Source organism: Salvia splendens, chromosome 1 (genome assembly GCF_004379255.2).
Source record: "Salvia splendens isolate huo1 chromosome 1, SspV2, whole genome shotgun sequence".
Taxonomy (NCBI): Eukaryota; Viridiplantae; Streptophyta; class Magnoliopsida; order Lamiales; family Lamiaceae; genus Salvia; species Salvia splendens.
The window spans coordinates 17,063,230-17,081,703 of record NC_056032.1 but is presented as its reverse complement, the minus strand read 5'-3'; the positions used below and the strand labels follow the sequence as shown (position 1 = coordinate 17,081,703).

At 37.0% G+C, this 18,474-nt stretch overlaps 1 protein-coding gene and 1 pseudogene across 2 annotated transcripts; one reads left to right on the top strand and one right to left on the bottom strand.

The window, feature by feature from the left end:
* The first annotated feature begins 2,746 nt into the window (after nucleotides 1-2,746).
* LOC121744404 (60S ribosomal protein L2, mitochondrial-like) lies at nucleotides 2,747-8,267 on the top strand. 2 transcript variants are annotated; one of them, XM_042137937.1, is made up of 4 exons: nucleotides 2,747-2,894; nucleotides 3,227-3,454; nucleotides 4,407-5,976; nucleotides 7,754-8,267. In XM_042137937.1, coding segments are annotated over exons 1-3 (630 nt in total). In that variant the 5' UTR covers nucleotides 2,747-2,892; the 3' UTR covers nucleotides 4,807-5,976; nucleotides 7,754-8,267. The 2 variants fall into 2 exon arrangements, with proteins under 2 accessions (XP_041993871.1, XP_041993864.1); XM_042137930.1 differs by having other exon boundaries at nucleotides 7,708-8,267.
* Nucleotides 8,268-15,048: 6,781 nt separating this feature from the next.
* LOC121809206 lies at nucleotides 15,049-16,852 on the bottom strand (annotated as a pseudogene).
* Nucleotides 16,853-18,474: the final 1,622 nt, after the last annotated feature.

The following is an 18,474-nucleotide window of genomic DNA, read 5'->3' as shown; positions in this document are numbered from 1 at the left end:
GTGCAATTAGGTACGTATATTCTTAACTTGGGACATAAAGTTTCAATTTGCTCTGATATGTTTTGATTTTTGCAAAAATCATCTATGGGCATCACTGTGCATTTCGTTGATAACAGTTGGAGTTTGAACAAACGTTTGATTGTATTTAGAGAATTTCCCACACCACACACTGCACAAGCAATTGTTCAATTGATCATTCAAGTTTTAAATGAATTTCAATTGATCAATAAAATTTTTTCCGTTGGTTTTTGATAATGCGAGTGCTATCACTGCTAGTATAGATGAAATAATCGTTGTATTGCTCATATTTTGAATTTATGTGTTCAAGATGCGATCGAGTTATGGCAAAAGTATGTTGATCCTATTAGAACTGCTGTTAAGTTAATTCATAACAAACCTCCTATTGGTAAAGCTTGGAAGAAATATTGTTATAGCAAGCAGTGCAGATACACCAATTTTCGTATGGATGTTTCAACTCGTTGGAACTCGACATAAGATATTTTGGAATCGACATTGAACCACATTGAGAACTTATGTGATTTTTTTAGAACTAGCCCACATGCTCCTTCAGATTTGCTTTTGATACCCGCTTGTTGGGAACAAAGCATGGATTTATTTCGATTATTCCAAACTTTCAAAAATACTACTGTTGAATTACTGGAGTTTATTATCCTACTTGTGTGCGTATTTTGGAGCATTGCATGTATGTCGCAATTGGCTTTAAGACGTGTGTGAAAAATAACAGAAATATGGAATGGAAGACTATTTTATTTTATATGACCAAAAAATGGCTGAAGTATTTCGAACGTATTCCAAATGTGTTTTTGATTACAAAATGCTTGGATATAAAGTGAAAGTTACATGGTGTTCATAAAATTTTGGACATGTACTATGGTTGTTTGGGCGATTTGGATTTTCTGAACTTTGAGATTTGGATTTAAGAAGACAAGAAACCTTCGAACTAAATCTTCCGAATGTTGAAGAAATCAAGCTAAGGTTAGATAGTGCACGTCGTGCTCTCTACACGGAATATGAAATGCGCTATAACACCACTCACCGGTACACCCTCCTCCTAGTCCTTCTACATTTGATTTTGGTGGCGGGAACTATAGCAACATCATGATTGATCCAGACGTAGCATCACAATTGTAAGATCTATATGGTACTACAACAAATAGGACTAGAGCTAGTAGTGAGTTGGACATATAGTTGGAATCAGACTCTATTTTTCAAGATGCAGGTCCTCCCAATAAATCGATGTCCTTGATTGGTGGTCAACACATGACAAAGAGTTTCCGATACTCTCGGTAATGACCAAGGAGATTTTCACCGTTCCCACTTCCACCGTAGCCGTTGAGCAAGCTTTTAGTGTCAGCGGCTGTGTCCTAGACGATAAAAGAAGCAGCCTCTCTGCCAAAAACATGGAACCACTATGTTACTAGATGATTGGGCAAAGACGGACATGAGGACACAAGAGCCAGATTTCGACTTCCGTGTAGAAAGTGATGGTGAAGAGTTTACCACCAATGAAGAGGTCGAGAGCGAGACCGCACAACAACATCATTGACGGGGAAGCGGCAAGCGGCGACGAGCACGACCGACCAAAAAGGTAAGCGAGGTAAGAGAACTACTTGAGCTTTGATTCCTCAATAAAATTGTGGATACGTAGGCAACTCAACTTAAATTTGAAAAGTCTAACTTTGAAAGTTTAAGTTGAGCTCAAGTCTTTTTCAATTTTTTCCTTTTCCCCCATTTCATGTTTTTTATTTACGTTTCGACGAGTACGACACTTGTAAATTATATCAGATTGTAATTTGTTTGTAAATTATATCACATTGTAATTTGTATATGTAAATTGTAAATTTGTAATGTATTGTTCCATTACAACTCAAATTCAATGAAATTGATATGATTTTCACCTTACTCGTCATACTTCAATTTAAACTATCCATTGTCTTATTACAATTTATTTTATAAGTTCAAATTTCATAGCAAAAAATAAAAATAAAAAAACCGTGAAATTGAACCTCTACGAACCGTCTGAAAACCGGCGGTTCGGAACTATAACCGAAACCGTAAAACAACCTCATAGTCCGGTTCCAATTCCATATTTCCCAAAACTGGAGCCGCCGGTTCATGAACCCTGGACAGGTCTACCGTAGTATTACTCATCATAGCCTTGCAATTTATAGTAGTACTTCCATCTATTAAAAATGTGATAGTTATTAGTTATATACTACTTCCTTCCGTCCTATAAAAATACATGCATTTTTCTTTTTTATCAATTCCAACAAAAAATATGAGCATTTTTATTTATAAAAGCTTGTTATAAACTCATTACTCTTATATAAGTATCAATTTATTTTACTATTATGGCCTACTATTATAATTCTTCAAACACTAATAATAGGGTGCACTATTTAGTAATCTTACTTTAACTAACCTTCTCTTTTTTACCTTACATTAATTTCTGATTGTACATATTTTTATTTATTTTTTGAATGGAAGGAGTATAAAATTTACTCCTAAACAAAATCATGTGTGGATATGTTTTGAGTGGAATTCAGGCACGGTGAATTCACGTCAAAACATATATACATATTTGATGTCACGAAACGATTTTTTTTAGTGTAGAAAGATTGTTTTTCTATCGAGAAATTTAATAATTTGAGAAAGCATTGTTAATAAAAATGAATAAATAAATAAATACCACAAGAGAAATACAGTCGTTTTGCTACGATTCAGAAACCCTTCAAATTGTAAAACATCCCATGTCGTCTGAATTGAAAAGAGCTTAAAAATGGCACTCTTTAGAGCTCGTGTCTCCTCTTCTCTCCTTCGCTCATGTCTCGGCGCTAATTCTCGCGCTCTCTCTACTGCTACTTCTTATATATGTATTTATACACCGTTTTGCAACCATATGCATTCATCGTCTACAGCACAGTTTTATTTGCTCTCATCTGGTTTTTGATTTCATGTTTGTGGAAAGTTCGGAGCTCAGAAATCTTTGCAGAAATCAAATTATTGATCGAAATCGGGACTAATTGATGGAAAATTGAAAATTAAATATTGAATCTAGGAGCTACAATTCGTAATTTGATTTTTTCATAGAACTTTCTACTTGAGTAATAAATGAGAAATTTCCGTTTTTGACGTGGTTTGAAAAAATGATTGTTGGCTGCTAGACTTTGATCTTTAGTGTTAATTGTAAATTATTGATCGAAAGGTGTGGGTGTGATGGTGGAATCGAAAGAAGTGCCTCGTTGAAGTCGATGATGAACCAGATGCTGACTCTAGACATAAGCTCTCAATATGGGAGCTGTATGCCACTGTCAAATATGAGAATCGGGATGCACATTCACAACGTTGAGCTCCGCCCGGGGCAGGGTGGGAAACTCGTGCGAGCTGCAGGGACCTCTGCAAGGATACTTACTGAACCGAATAGATCAGTCGGGTATGGAGTTAATCTTTAATGTTAAGTCAACATTGTGATCAAGAATTTGGTATGTACTATTTGGGGGAAATTAATGAGTTGAGGGAAAGTTTGGTTTAATTGATATAGATGAATGATATTCTGTATTGTAGTTCAGTATTTTGACTTTGTACGCAAGGTTTCTTGTCTAAAGACTGCGAAAGTGTGTATGGTTTTGTCATCTTTGAAGATATTGTTTAGTGTATTGTGCTAAGCAGTAACAGCAATTAGTACTCATAGATTTAGTTCTTTCAGGCAGAGCGCGTTAGTGAGTTACTGAACTTGGAGTCCCACAAAACTTTTATATTCGAAAGACAATTTGTAATTCTATAGTTTGAGGTAGAACATGGAAATCGGAATGTCCATATATTACTAAACCCTTACTCTGCTTACTCTCACCTAAAACTATGAAGACTTGCGGATGAGCTTCACTTGGTGTATGATTTCTAAAGGGCTCTTGCAATCGACTTTCTGTATTATAAGAAATCTTCTTAGAAATCTTTTCCACATCGTATCAGAAACTGTTGGTTTTGAAATTCACGTCTCAAAAAACGTTTATAACATGAGTTTCCTTTTATTAAAATTTTAGAGTGGTGGAATTCCATGGCTACATTTGTCGTGAGCAACTATGCTTAAGTTTACAGTGATTTAGTCTGTTTCAAAGCCTGGGCTTGATATATAGGAGTTTGTCTCGTCTCCTTATCAGAACTTCAACAACTTCTTGCTTGGAAATGGAGGTTGCTCGTACATTCTTTGTTGTGCTTTACTCTTCTATTGGTAGCATTCACTGTGAGTCTTTTGCTGTAGCTTTCTAACCTAGGTATAACTGTGATTGGCCAAGGTTTTGCTTACTCTGCTTCGGTGGTCACTGTACGCAGTTATATTTTTTCTTGTAAGTTTTCCTAAATTCAGTAAGAGACGATTCCTTTTCCAGATATTGTGAGATAGTACTGCTGTCTGGAGAGAAGAGATTGATAGACAAGAGATGCCGGGCAACGATAGGAGCAGTGTCAAACCCTGAGCACGGAACAAAGAAGCTGAGAAAGGCAGGGCAATCACGGTGGCTGGGGATAAGGCCCACAGTGAGAGGTGTGGCAATGAACCCAGTCGACCACCCCCATGGTGGTGGTGAAGGAAAGAGCAAAAGTAGTGGGAAACACGGGCATTGCTCGCGGACGCCGTGGGGGAAACCTACCAAGTCTGGATACAAGACTGCCCGTACTAAGAAGAGAGATGTTGCACCAGGGAAGGTGGAAAGGGAGGCTGAGGTCAGGCAGACTAAGGCTGAGGTGAAGCCAATTGCTACTAAGGAAATGCATGTTGTTGCTGAATAGATATGGAAAGATATGATGGAGAAGATGCTCAGCAAGCTAGGCAAAGCCACTGCAGCGCAGAGGGGGCTACTGGAGCTCCAAACTGAGAAGTTAATGAAAGCCCTCTCCTTCATGGAGAGGATAGTTATATTGGCCGAGCATAACTCCCATCTAGCCTCGCAGTTTGCGGCTCGGGATTGAAAGGAAGCCTGCAGCAGCCCACCCTGGAAACTACCCCTATTAAGCCGTCAAGAAAAAGGATGGAAACCACCACCACCACCACCAGCCGAGTAGACAAAGAAGAAGTCAGAGGAGCCAACATCATCGGCTCTCAAAAGAGTCAAATTGGAGAAAACCAAACGCCTGACTCAACAGGCTTGCTCCCAAGGGAGCCAGAAACATAATTAACCCCCCAAGTGACCAAGTAAATTTTAAATTTCATGTTTTATTTCTAATAGTTATAGGTCTTGTTTTAGGAAGTTCTTATATATGCATGTGTGTCCACTTTATGTCCTTTTCTTGTGTGTTCTTCTCCCACTTAGCCCACTTCTTGGTCTAAGTGTGAGAAGAAGTTTTATGTGTATAACATGTGTCAATTTAACTGTAATTGTTTGGCGATTGTTCTCCCACTTAGCCTAATGCTTGGTCTAAGTGTGAGAAGTTTGGTTGTACATATACCTGTGTGGAAGTATCGACGTAATTTCATAGAGTCATTCGGTCTGAATGCTCCATGAAGAACATAAGCCAGATGACGGAACGGGAAGACCTAGGATGTAGAAGATCATCCCATGAGTGATTCGGCAGATTTGGATTCATATAGATATCCACCCATGTGGTACTTCATTGTACCATATATATATATATATATATATATATATATATATATATATACGATCCATCTGTATAGATATCATCTAGTAGTTGTTTTGTATGTATATTATGTCTGGCAGAGCAGAACAACCAAATGGCCTTACAACTTATATCCGCCGCTTCTACCTCAAAAGAAAGCCCGCAAAGGGAAGCCACCCCAGACACCACTCCTATCAAAGAGACAAGGAAGAGGAAAACCACCACCGCCGCCGACCAAGCACCCTCTGCACTACCTGCTTCATCCACGGCCAAGAGGACCAGGCTGACCAAGCATTCTGGCTCCTAGGGGAGCCAGAAGAAACACTAAACTAGACGGACCAAGTAATTTTTACTTTATGGTTTAGTTTTATGTTTCTTGCGTGAGGATGCTCCTATTTGCTTGTATATATGTTTATGTTTATATGTGTTCTTCTCCCACTTAGCCTAGTGTCTGGTCTAAGTGTGAGAAGTTTGTCTGTTTCCTTTTTGATATGTTTATGTATGCCCATTGCTTGGTCTAAGTGTGAGAAGTTTATTTCCATATTTTGACACTAAAACCTTGTTTACCACTTCATCACATTTGCTTGAGGACAAGCTGAAATGAAGTGAGAGGACGGAACAATTGGTGTAGTTAGTGTCAACTTCATGTGAGTTTAAATTAGTTAGGAGTTTTTATATTAGTTGTTTTGAACTTATGTGTTTTTAGATAAGAACTGGTTTAAGAAAATAAAGACAAGATTCTCTTAGTAAGAGTGATTGAAGAGAGCATGCATTTTGATTTGTGAGATTCCCTCTTTTAATAAACCAAAATCTGTTTGGAGGATGCAAGAAAGATAGAAGTATCTTTAATCTAATCCCCTCTGTGAAGCCCTCTAAATGTGAGTTAGAAGCTAGAGTAGAACACTTTCTACTGAAATAAAAAAAAATAGAGAGGCTGTCATTGATGCTTAGGGGGAAATGACATAGGCTAGTAAGGACTAAAGGCAATAGGAATAACTATTTGAGCTTAATTCTTTCGAACCTTATGAACCTACCTCATTGTAAGGGCACCCCATAGTAACACATTTTGAGTCTGAATTGTAATTATCCCTTCTTTTGAAAACCCTAAGCTTTCATATCATGTGAACAAAGGGATAGACTGCGGCAACTCACCAGTCGGGATAGGAGATAAGTTGTGAAATAGGGGAATGAAAAGCAGAAAGTTAGAAAAGAAAATGGGCATGAAACATTGTAACCTCACCCAGAAAAAAAAAGAACAAAAAAATAAAAGAGTTAGAAAATGGGCAGGAAGAATGTATAACCTGACCCACAAAAAGAGGATAGAAAGTATGGGGCAGGAAATGATGTAACATGATCCTATAAAAATAGTTAGATAAATAAAGCCAAAATGACCAAGGGTATCTCCAGGTTTGGGAAAGTTCTGTATTGTACCAAGATGGGTTGTTCTAGTTTTGTCCCTAAGTTCACAAGTCCTTCATACTTCTATATAAACTATGAACTTAGAACCAATAGGACCCTCACCTTTATACATTACAACCCTTGACCCATTACAACCTAAATAAAGATCTTAAGGAGTTAGCTTCTGTCAAAAGAACTCGAGCATTAATGGTATGGCAAAATGAATGAGTGAATGGTCCTAACAATTCTGGTGAGAATTAAGAGACTGAGTGAATCCAACAGCTGGAAAGATAGAAGTTATCTTGACAAATGGACAAGCATGATAAGGTAGAAGGATGGAGGGAAATGAATCTGAGACTGTAAACAATTGGATTGACCTTAAGCTTGTGGGGACAATTGTCAATAACATAAACTAGTTCTATCTTTTTATATATGACAATGTGTTTAGTTTGCTTATGTATTTTTCTTTTTCAATAATCATTACATGTCTACTGCTTTATAATGCTTTTGAATAAGAACCATGATCTAAAACTTGCCTCTTTTCTTTTTCTTTTCTTTCATACTTGAGGACAAGTATGAGTTAAGTGTGAGCAGTTTGATGAGGCTCATTTCATGCATGTGTTATGTGATAAAACTACACCAAATTCCGTAATCTAACGTCTAATTTTGAGTCAGGTGTGTATGAAAGTTCGCCATATTAAAAAATGAACTGATCAACTAGGCGGACGAATGGATCAAGGAGAATGAGTCAAATTTGCTGCGTAAACCGATCAAGTCGGACTACATGACATGCAGCAGGAGCACCCGATTAGAAGATTGAGCGACACACAAGAAAGATCCCCACGGGCGAAGGGTTAAGAAGACTTTTCGAAGGACAGTTGCCCTAGAGATCAAGACCCCACGCCTTCCTATAAATGAAAATAGAGAAGGAGGAAGGAGGCAACTCCCAGCTCTTGACACTCAGTAGACTTCAGCTCTCTTCTAGGGCTGAAATAGGGGCTCCCAACACTCAAAACTCCAGATTTCCGTAGCATACACACTTGGTTTTTGTTCTAGTTTAGTCTGTTAGTGGTTTGGTGTTGGTTTTTATCATTTTAATCGTTTAGTTCTGCTATTCCGCTTCAAGAAGGGACGATGAAACAATTTCTCTCTTTGGTTTTGTCTATTTTTAGTTTACGCTTGATGTTGCAGACTCTTGATGTTTTGATTCAGTAAATTTAGTGTTATGATTTCGATTCTCGTTGTAATGTTTTAATTACCATGCATGAATTTTCCGATCTACTTGTAATTTCCGATTTATGATGCATATCTTAGCTCAAATGTTTTGTTACGGTTTGATTTGGTTGGATCTGAACTTTCGATTTATGTTTTGTCTAGTTGTGAAGAAAATTATGGATAAGTTGTTTTAGGATGTTTAGATCTAGTAACTGAATTATGTTATCTGCATGATCATGGTTTAGTTTCTTATTTACGTAGGTGCAATTTAGTTTTCAGAAGTAGATTTAAATTTACAAGTTCTTATGATGGTTTCATTGTTCGTAATTGTTCAGATCTGATTTTGCTCTGCTTTTCATGTTGATTTCGTGAAGAAGATGAAGTTGTTAGAAAATTTTTGCTTTATCGTACGCTTTGTAGGCGGCTGACAATCATTTACTTTTATCATGTTTGTCCATTTCTGGAAATTGCATGATGAGTTGATCAAGTAGATTTTAGTTCCGTTTAGTAAGTGGATCAGTTTAGTTAGTTTAGTCTCTCAAGTCAAGTAGTTTAACTTAACCTACTGGAAAGCGTGGCAGCAGCCATCCCATTCGTGTCCGCAACAAATGTAAAACACATCGTCTCTGTGGGATCGATCCTTACTTCCCTATACTAGTTAATAGTATTGTGGGTTAAGGTTTTAAAACGCTCTTGAGCCTCTCCACTTGCACACTTAAGCTTGGAATCAGTCAAGTTGATCAGTCTGAATCTCCACTGGAACCACTCACCGGCATTCGCAAGAAGAAGGCACACATTTGGCCAGCTGGATCAGTTTGACAACCCAACTTGAGCAAGTCCACGACAATAAGAAGCACGGAGGAGCGAGCATTTCATTATTCTTCTTTCGAATGCTTCCGCTGAACATTGTTTCGTTTATTTTCCTTGTCGTCAAACATCATTTCTTTTAGTTGTTGAACTACTATGACTTAGATACTCTATTTTTGAATTGTTTAAGTACCACTTTTTATTCATGATTCGAGCCCAATTGATTGTTTCCCCTATTTCCTCCCCACTTCTTTAATCCACCATTAGTCACGATCAACCAAATTTTATATTCTTAGAAAGGATGGTCGTGAAAAAAGTACTTAGGAAATAATATTTTTTATTTCCTCGTACTTTAAACTTGTGTTTCCCCTCTTATGCTACAAATGAGTAATTATTCAAACTACATAAAAACATTTACAAATTCTTATTCAAGGAAACATTACTTGATCACGAAACAAGTAGAATCCATACTTGATCAAGAAACAATTATTTAGTAACAACCATCTTTGGTCGTTCAATTGAAATTATTACTTGATCACGAAGCAAGAAATAATTATGCACAAAATTTACATAAGTCAAACGTCACTCAGCATTTTCAAAGCATAGAAAAAGGGTGGACTCTACGGACAGCTGACTTGGTCCATTTTCTCCTGTCTTTGTTTTCGACCATTTATGTTGTTTAATAAGTCTATTTTGCACATTTTGCACAAAACACATCAAAATACAAAAATGTGTAAAATATGTAATTTAAAAATATAATTTCATGATTGACATTCAATACGAGCCAAATATAGGTTGTAAAAACATGTAAAATCCATGTTTATCAACATCAAACAGGTTCTCCGCATCTTGGTCGACAACAACAACTTTTTTTGTAAAGATAGCGATGTGTATCTGTAGCTCAACAATGTAATATCTGTTGCCCATTATTACTGAGGGTAAGCTGAAATCCGGCCCGCAGAAGATCAATGCCCTGGTCGCTCATATTTTCGGAAGCAGCAACGAGGATTTGTGGGAACGACTAGATACTATATGTGCTTCATTGCTTGATACGCCATGATCGATGAGCCATTAACTGATCTACTAAAAAAGGAGGCGTTTTCATGGACCGAAGAGTTTTTTGAGAAGTTAATAGAAGTGATGACTTCAACCCTAATTTTGAGATTGCCGAATTTTTTGTGACATTTAATGTGGAGATGGATGCCTCAGATTTTGGGGTGGGTGCCGTATTAATCAAAGAAGGGCACCCGCTAGCCTTTTTAGTAAGAAGTTAGGCCCACGTCCCCGCACTGCCTCGACTTATCACAAGGAGTTGTATACAATAGTCGAAGAGGTCCAAAAATGGCGGCAGTCTAGGAGCGACCAAATGACCTGAAGGACCTCTTGTTACAAGTATGATGCTCTGTTTATTAGTACTTCAGCTAACTGCAATTTTACAATGTAGAGATAGTACAACTAAAAGGTTCAGTAACAGAATATCGAACATATCGAATAAGAATGCAACTGACTATCATACACTAATCATCATATACTATCTAAAGACACGGGGTTTTTGGGTTGATTACTTAAACTATAGAGAATTAAATAAAGCAAGCATAAAAATAAATACTCCCTTTGTCCCATAAAAATAAGGACAGTTTTCATTTCGGGATGTCCCATAAAAATATCTCCTTTTATTTTTAGTAACTTCTTTCTCTCCGATAAGGTGCACCCCATTATCCACTAACAATACGATAATTACTTTTTCTTTCTATCTCTCTTACTTGATCAATTGTGCTTTAATTCACGTGATGTTCCAAATGTCCATATTTTGTGGGACGGGGAGAGTAATATTAATATAAAACAAACAAAGAATAGAATTCCAGTGATATTGATTTCACTAACTCTTTAGTTAATATAATTAGTTTACGTTCATCCGACTCAAGTTTTACTATGATCTCTCTATATCATGTATCAATACTCACGTTACAAATATTGTATGAATACATAACATATGCCAACCAAAGCTATCACCGATTAGTGATTCACAACAATCAAGGTAATGGCCAATCAGGTGAACAAAAACTTCGGAATGATCAAGCGAAACGAGTTCTAAACATTAAATATTAAAAAAATTACGAAAAAGTTAATTACTATTAATTCCTAAAATACTACTCCCCCTATCCTAAAAAAATAGACAAACTTGTAAATGACACAGATTTATTTTAATATGCAATTGGTAAAGTAAGAGAGAAATGAAAAAAGTAAGAGACATGATGGGAAAATTGTTGCAGAAGGAGTGTTAGTAGATTTATGTGATCCACATTATAAATGATGATTAGAATTATTATTTGTTGAAAACTTCATATATTTAAACTTAGTCTAGTTTTGGGGGACGACCCAAAATGGTAAAACTAGTCTATTTTTTTAGGACGGAGTGAGTATTCTTTAGCAATCCATGGACAAATGAACTAAACCAATAATTAAAGTATGAGACATGAAATAAACAAACAAAATCCATGGTTGAATTATGCAATATTCAGTCTTCTCTTACATGGATCTATAGAGTTCCGCTCTAACGGAAGATGGAAGAACTGTGTGAAATATGGGATGGAAGAATTTATTCGTAGAGAAGGAGAAGCCTTAGAGACACTGAGATGAATATTACTCCATGAATTAGGTTATGGGGGTATACATAGGCAGGAAAAAGGTTTAGACATGATAACAATTGAATCATACAATGAATACAAGACATTTGGCTGCACAAGGCAATAGTTTTTTCCTTCCTTGAATTTCCGCATAATTTGCGTCACCTTTTGACTTCTCTACACAGTGTTTGTAAAATGATCATAACTTTCTGTACCGAGCTCCGGTTGAGACAATCAAGATACCCACATGAAGCTCTTTCAAATACTTAAAAATTGGGTCGAACTCAGCAGACCGTTGACCAAATGCATGCGGGTCCCTGGCTACTTTCTCTCAGTGTCAGTCTTGGAGACCGCCGACTCTTCTTCGGTAGACCGCTGGGAGAGAGGTCTTGGCTAGGCTCTTTCCGCAACGTGCCGCTGGACTGATGCACTCAGTGCCCGCTAACTTGTTTTTGGCGGACCACTTAGATCCTCCATTGGGTCAAGACCTCAATTTTGACTGTTTTGTACCTTTTTCTAAGCATTTTGTAGTCATTTCACAACAAACATGTCAAAATACCAACATCTACTCCCCCCGTCCACGAAAAATAAGGCACAATTTCCATTTTTGGTTGTCCACGAAAAATAGGGCACATTCAAAAAAGGAAAGTTTTCAACATTAAAACCTGTGTCATTCACAAAGTGCCCTATTTTTCGTTTATTTTCGCACGTGTTTTAGGAAAATGATATTAAATAGTTAAAGTGGGTAGAGAGTAAAATAAAAGAGAATATAAAGTAGAGAAGACTCTTGTCTATTTATTTTCTTTCTTATTTTACTCAATCTCCACTCTAACTATTTAATACTCCCTCCGTCTCACTCTAGGAATCCCAATTGAGTTCAACACGTGTTTTAAGAAATGTAAAGGAAAGTTGATAAAAAAAAGATAGTGGAATGTGGGTGATACACTCTTTTTAGCACTACAACTAATGGCAAGTATACAAGGTAGGAATAGTATAGTTAAGGGTAAGCACATGATATCGAACTAGGGAACACTATCACAGACTTTCTATCTAAGACTAGGCTTCTTTCACTATTTGGAGATACGGTTTCTGGGATTGGTTTTAATTCAGAAAACAGTAAATAAAACAATTAAACAAAGCAATAAATCAATTGCAGAATTTAACACGAGTAAAACAGATGGAGATAGGGGAATTTCAAGGATGTGCTTTCACAGTTATGGTTTATACGAATTCCAACTACAATACCCTAGCACATTTCATGCTTAACTAGAACAAGTCACATAAGTATTGTTCATGCGGCACAAAGTGGATTACACACTAAGGTCGTCAATCTTAGATTAGCAACTCCAAAAGGTTCAATTAGATTCTCAAGATTCCTAACTCTCAATCAAAAGTACATTTTTAGGTGCAATTAATTGTAGCATTAACTAAGTCGATCTACCTTTCAAATCCTCTTCCGATTACTTTGCAAGCCAAGAATTCATCAAATAATGTGTCACTCAAACATGAAGCTTTCTCGGTCAACTTAGAATAAAACAACCATGAATAAAACGGATATTAAATAAATAGAAATTGTATAAACCAAAGTTGTCGTTAACACATCCCTAGAATTCTACAGATTTAGCTACTCATAGAAAACATAAACTCATAGTTTGTAGGGAAAACATAGAAATAAAAAAAAACTAATAAGATAAAACCCAAAGGATGAATCTCGTAGTCTTGATCTTCTCTTGAATCCAAGCTTCAAACTCCAAGTACGGTGGAAAGATGATGAAAAAAGGGACATGAACTCTCAAATTATTAACTCTGGTGTAGAATGAAGCAAAAGGTTCATTTGATGAAGCTTAAGGGGATATTTATAGCCTTGAAGTCGTGCATCATAATATGGTAAATCTTCTAACCCAGTCAGGTAAGTCTTGGAGAGAAATTAAGAAAAATAATGCCGCCCAATTCCCACGGGCCGCTGAAAACTTCTGACTCTTCAGTGCAACTATGAGCAGTCACGTTCCTCTTTCCAGGCTAGAATTCTGAGGCAGCCCGCTGCAGCGACAATAGTCGATGGGGTCCAGCGGCCACTGAGTATGGTCCAGCGGGCCGCTGGCTGACTCGAATGCTTCAGACTTCAAACTTCAAACTTCGACTTTTAGCTATCTTTTTAGGCTCTATTTTGCAACTTTAACACTCAAAACGGACCAAATAAATGCCTTAATACAGTGAAAAATCAGAGCGTATCAGTGGATCCCATTTTTATATATTAGTTTTATAATAAAATGTGAGTGGAATGAGTTTAGTGGAATATGAGGCCTATTATCTTTTATGGAAGATTCTAACTAGGACTCCTAAAGTGGGACGGCCTAAAATGGATAACCAGGGTTCCTAAAGTGAGACGGTGGGAGAATCAATTTCCTAAAGCACAGTGGGAAAAAACCCCTCAACTACATTGGGACAGAAGGAGTACAAATTAAGAACATCAATTACATGATTGGCATTCAAAACAGGACAAATATAGGCCTTATAAACAGGCAAAATCCATGTTTATCACAGTAATCTAAAACCCGGATCAACAATTCTACATTAGGAAACTTATGGAATATAAGTTCCGAATCGAATACAAAACAGGCGCATCTAACCGGGCAGCGGATCCACTCTTAAGTCATGACCCAGGTGAGATTGATCAAGGGTATCTATTCAATTCCTTCGAGTTATGGATGTGATTACGGAGGAAATAACTTCGAGCCGGACTTGGTCGCGATGACAGTTGACGAATGGACTCATATACTATAATCGAAGAATAAACATAAGCGCTGCTTCACGACTAAAGGAGACTCTAATCCGTGAAAACCACTCCTCGCCGATAGTGGGTCACCCTGGGAGTAGAGCGTACTTTTAGGCGAGTGGTTGCATCATCCTATTGGCCCCATATGCGTCGTGATATCACTCGATTCGTTAATGCATGTCTGATGTGCAAGTTAACAAAATACTCAACCCATAAGCCGAATGGCTTGTTTCAACTGATTCCAGACCGTGTATCAGTCGATGTATCCACGGAAGTTCATCACGAGATTTTTCCCGTCTCAAGGCTTCAGGGCAATATTATGGTGGCAGTTGAAAGATTATCCAAATACGCACATATTGTCGCCCTACGGACTTCTTTTGATTTCAAACGCGTGGTTGATCTTCTTGTGCACATAGTAGTCACGCACCACGACTTTCCAGAAACGTTAGTATTTGACAGAGACCTAATTTTTTGGGGGGACTATTGGAAGGAGTTTTTGAGACTAAGTGGCACTACCCTACAATTTTCAACCGTTTATCACCCTTAGCCCGTTAGTCAGACAAAGGTGAGAAATACGGGACATAAGTAGTATTAGATGGCCTTCACATTCAAGAAACCAAGACAATGGTCCAAATTTCTGCCTTGGGCGGAATTATCCCTCAACTATAATCATCACGAGGGTTTGGAGACATATCCATTTTAAGCTCTATACGGGTACTTGCCGAGGAAGAATGCAAGCTAGTGTTATAGCAATACTCGGCCCAAGACGTTCATGGCAGAGGTCCGGAAGTTGCTGTCCGGAGGACAGAAATGCACGCATTTATGTCATTTATCCGTCACTAGCTATTGAGCTTTTGGCCACCGTCACTAATTCCGTCACTAATTTACGATTTTTTTGTAGTGGTATAAGTATACCTTATTTACACGAACAAGAATTTCTGGGCTTGAAGTGACGAGGACACACCCTCTAGCCTGAAATGAAGCAAAAATGAGAATAGAATCTTGACTCATCGAAGAGTAGCCCGAGAGATGAAGCAACCTGCAAGTAAATCATATATGGACTTGGATTCACAACTCTCAAAGGTATATTTGGAATGGATCAGCAAACGTCCTTCTTTCAAATCGTTGGCTTAAAACAATTTGAAAGATATCTCCACCTAAAATATGCTCTTTAGACTGCAAAACAGCCTCTGTGTATTCCTCACTTGTCATGTTTCTCTTGTATCGAGAAAGTTCGAAATCAGGAGTGCAGAAATCAACATGAGCCGGAGCTAGTCGTGGGCTACAAATCCACATTAATTAGCATACAAAATCACAATATTCACATTGTCAGCATGAAATGTACTACAAAACTCACAGATCAATGTCTTGCACTTTAGAAACCAAGGTTTCCAAGCGTTTCATTCCATCTTCATAGGCTTTTTGAGCAGACGAATATTGATCTAATCGCACCTAATGGATAATATACGCTATCTGAGAAGAATGAATATCACAGACATTTTCCATTGATGATCTCAATACGAAATAACAAGAAAACAAAGCACACGAAAATATAGCTAAAAACATGTAATCAACCCGTTTGTACCTTGTCCACGTGATCAAAAACGATTACGTCTTCATATAGTCCAAGATGAATGTGTTGAAGATGATCAAAATTTGAGTATAGCTTAAAATACAATGGAGGACGAGATAAATGGCTCGAACGAGATCAGTGCTCACCACAAAATGCGTGTGGAAGGTCCTCGACTAGTTGTGGTCTCAAGAATTCTGAAATGCTTCGCGGAATTGTCATTGGATCCTTGACAAACTTCTCAACTATCTTACCAGAGCCATCCATGATCCAGAATAGTCACCTAATTCTCTTTAGCAAGAACTTCAACGGCCGGTTGTGCCCCAACGACAATGTAACGACCCTATAAATGGTAATAGCGCTTACTCCAATGTAGGTTATGTATATAAATTAATCCATATGGGAGCAAACAATAATCAGATGAAAATAACTATGCTTCTTACGACACTTGATGCACGAAAGCCAGGCTCTACAGATTCATATAGGAAGCTCGGAGTCTCTTTATCGTCTTCATTCACCAAGCACCGGTAAGCCATAACCGGCGTCAAATGATCCGAGAATATGCATTTGTGCAGCGGAATTATGTTCCCAGTTTTAGATGCTTCAATAAATCTCTTCTCATCCACCTCTACAATTCACGAAAATTAAAAAATTAATCAACAAACAGCGCTTAATTTTGTAGAATCTGAAAGAAAAGCATTGGAATATACGGAGGCAGAACGTAACAGCGGAGCTTCTGATTCTTCCAGAAACGGCAGCGGCTGACGCCGTAGATAACTTCCACAGCAGCGGTGACTGCCTCTGAGCTTGCATTTGCATTTGCATTGCAATCACTCTAGTAACTTTGTGTGAGAAAAAGAGAGGGAGTTTAGGAAAATACGGCTAAAAGCTATGTTATTTATAGATATAGATATACACATATAGGCAGAACTAATTCCCAGTTTTGAACCGACGAACTAAAATATAGTTCATTTTAAGATTATTTTAGTTTAGTCGTTCTGCAAGGAATAAAACGATCTAATAATGAAGTATGTATAAAATGAAGTAAAACGTTCTAAAAATTAAGTTACTTATTTGCTTGATTTATTTTATCCATTAGATTAAAAAATGGATAGATGAAATTTTGTCTCACAGTTAACTACTTTTGCAGGTGGCGCGAACATATGCTCTGCCTGCCTATTTCTTTTTTCGGACATTGATGAAATTGATAGTACTACCTAGTCTAAATTATATTTGGAACTTTATCAAATTTGTGTTCCTAAGAAATCCTACGTTTGGAACGTTAGATCACTATGGGAATGATATTTATTATCTTGTTTAGTTTGGTTTGATACATGTTACGTGTTCTAATATAATATTCCGCCTTCATGCATGTTTTGCAGCCTTACATATATATGGTAGTTAAATATCTCAGCTCTACATAAGTATTATTAGCTTCCGTGTTGAAGCTCATTAGTCATTACCAGTGGCGGAGGGAGCAGGGACAATGGGGGTACGAGTGTACCCCCAAAATATTTTTTTTTACTAGTATTATATATTTAAATACAAATTGGGGAAGAAGAAGAAGAAGAAGAAGAAGAAGAAGAAGAAGAAGAAGGGGAAGAAGAAGAAGAAGAAGAAGAAGAAGAAGAAGAAGAAGAAGAAGAGTGGGCTGGATCAGCCGCCGAGCCCTGAGTCCCTGACTCCGTCTCCCGCTGTACTCCAATCTGAAGATGTGAGTGACGGTGGTGAACCTTCAAAGATGTGAAGGTGACTTGAGGTGAGAAGGTGATTTTAATAGATGATGCCGGCGGAAATGGAGATTGGGGTTGGTTCAGTGAATTGGGGAAGGAGGCGTTGGGAAGAAGATGATCATATTGGGCTTATTTGGTGGAAAATAGATTGGGTTTAATAAATTAATCATTTGTTGGGCTAATACTTTTTTATTGAAATATGTAGAAGGAAAATATTTTACATTTTTTACTTATTTTACTTATTAAATATAGTAAAGTAGAACATGGAATGCAATTTTTTTTCTAATTATACTTTACTTAGACAATTATATATACTATATTTTGGAAAATTCTATTGAATTATACTATAACTTTTATTTAGAGAAGAATAGTGATACCTCAAAATATATATTCAACCCAATTGTACTAATATAAATATATTATGTAGTCATATCTTTTATAAATATCTTTATTATATATTTTTAACTATTTTTTAAATATAATTTGACATTTGATATTCACATAATTTTGTGACATGCAAGAAAAGTTTATTCTTCAATTATTTATAATAAAAGAATATTAGAATAATTCTAAAATATGGATACTCCTAGAAACTAATGTCACAGAGAGATACTTGAATATTAATATTCTTCCTTCATCCCAATAAATATGAAATATTTGAATTTCGGCACAAAATTTTGTGTAGTGTTGTTTTGTGAGTTAATGAATAGAAGG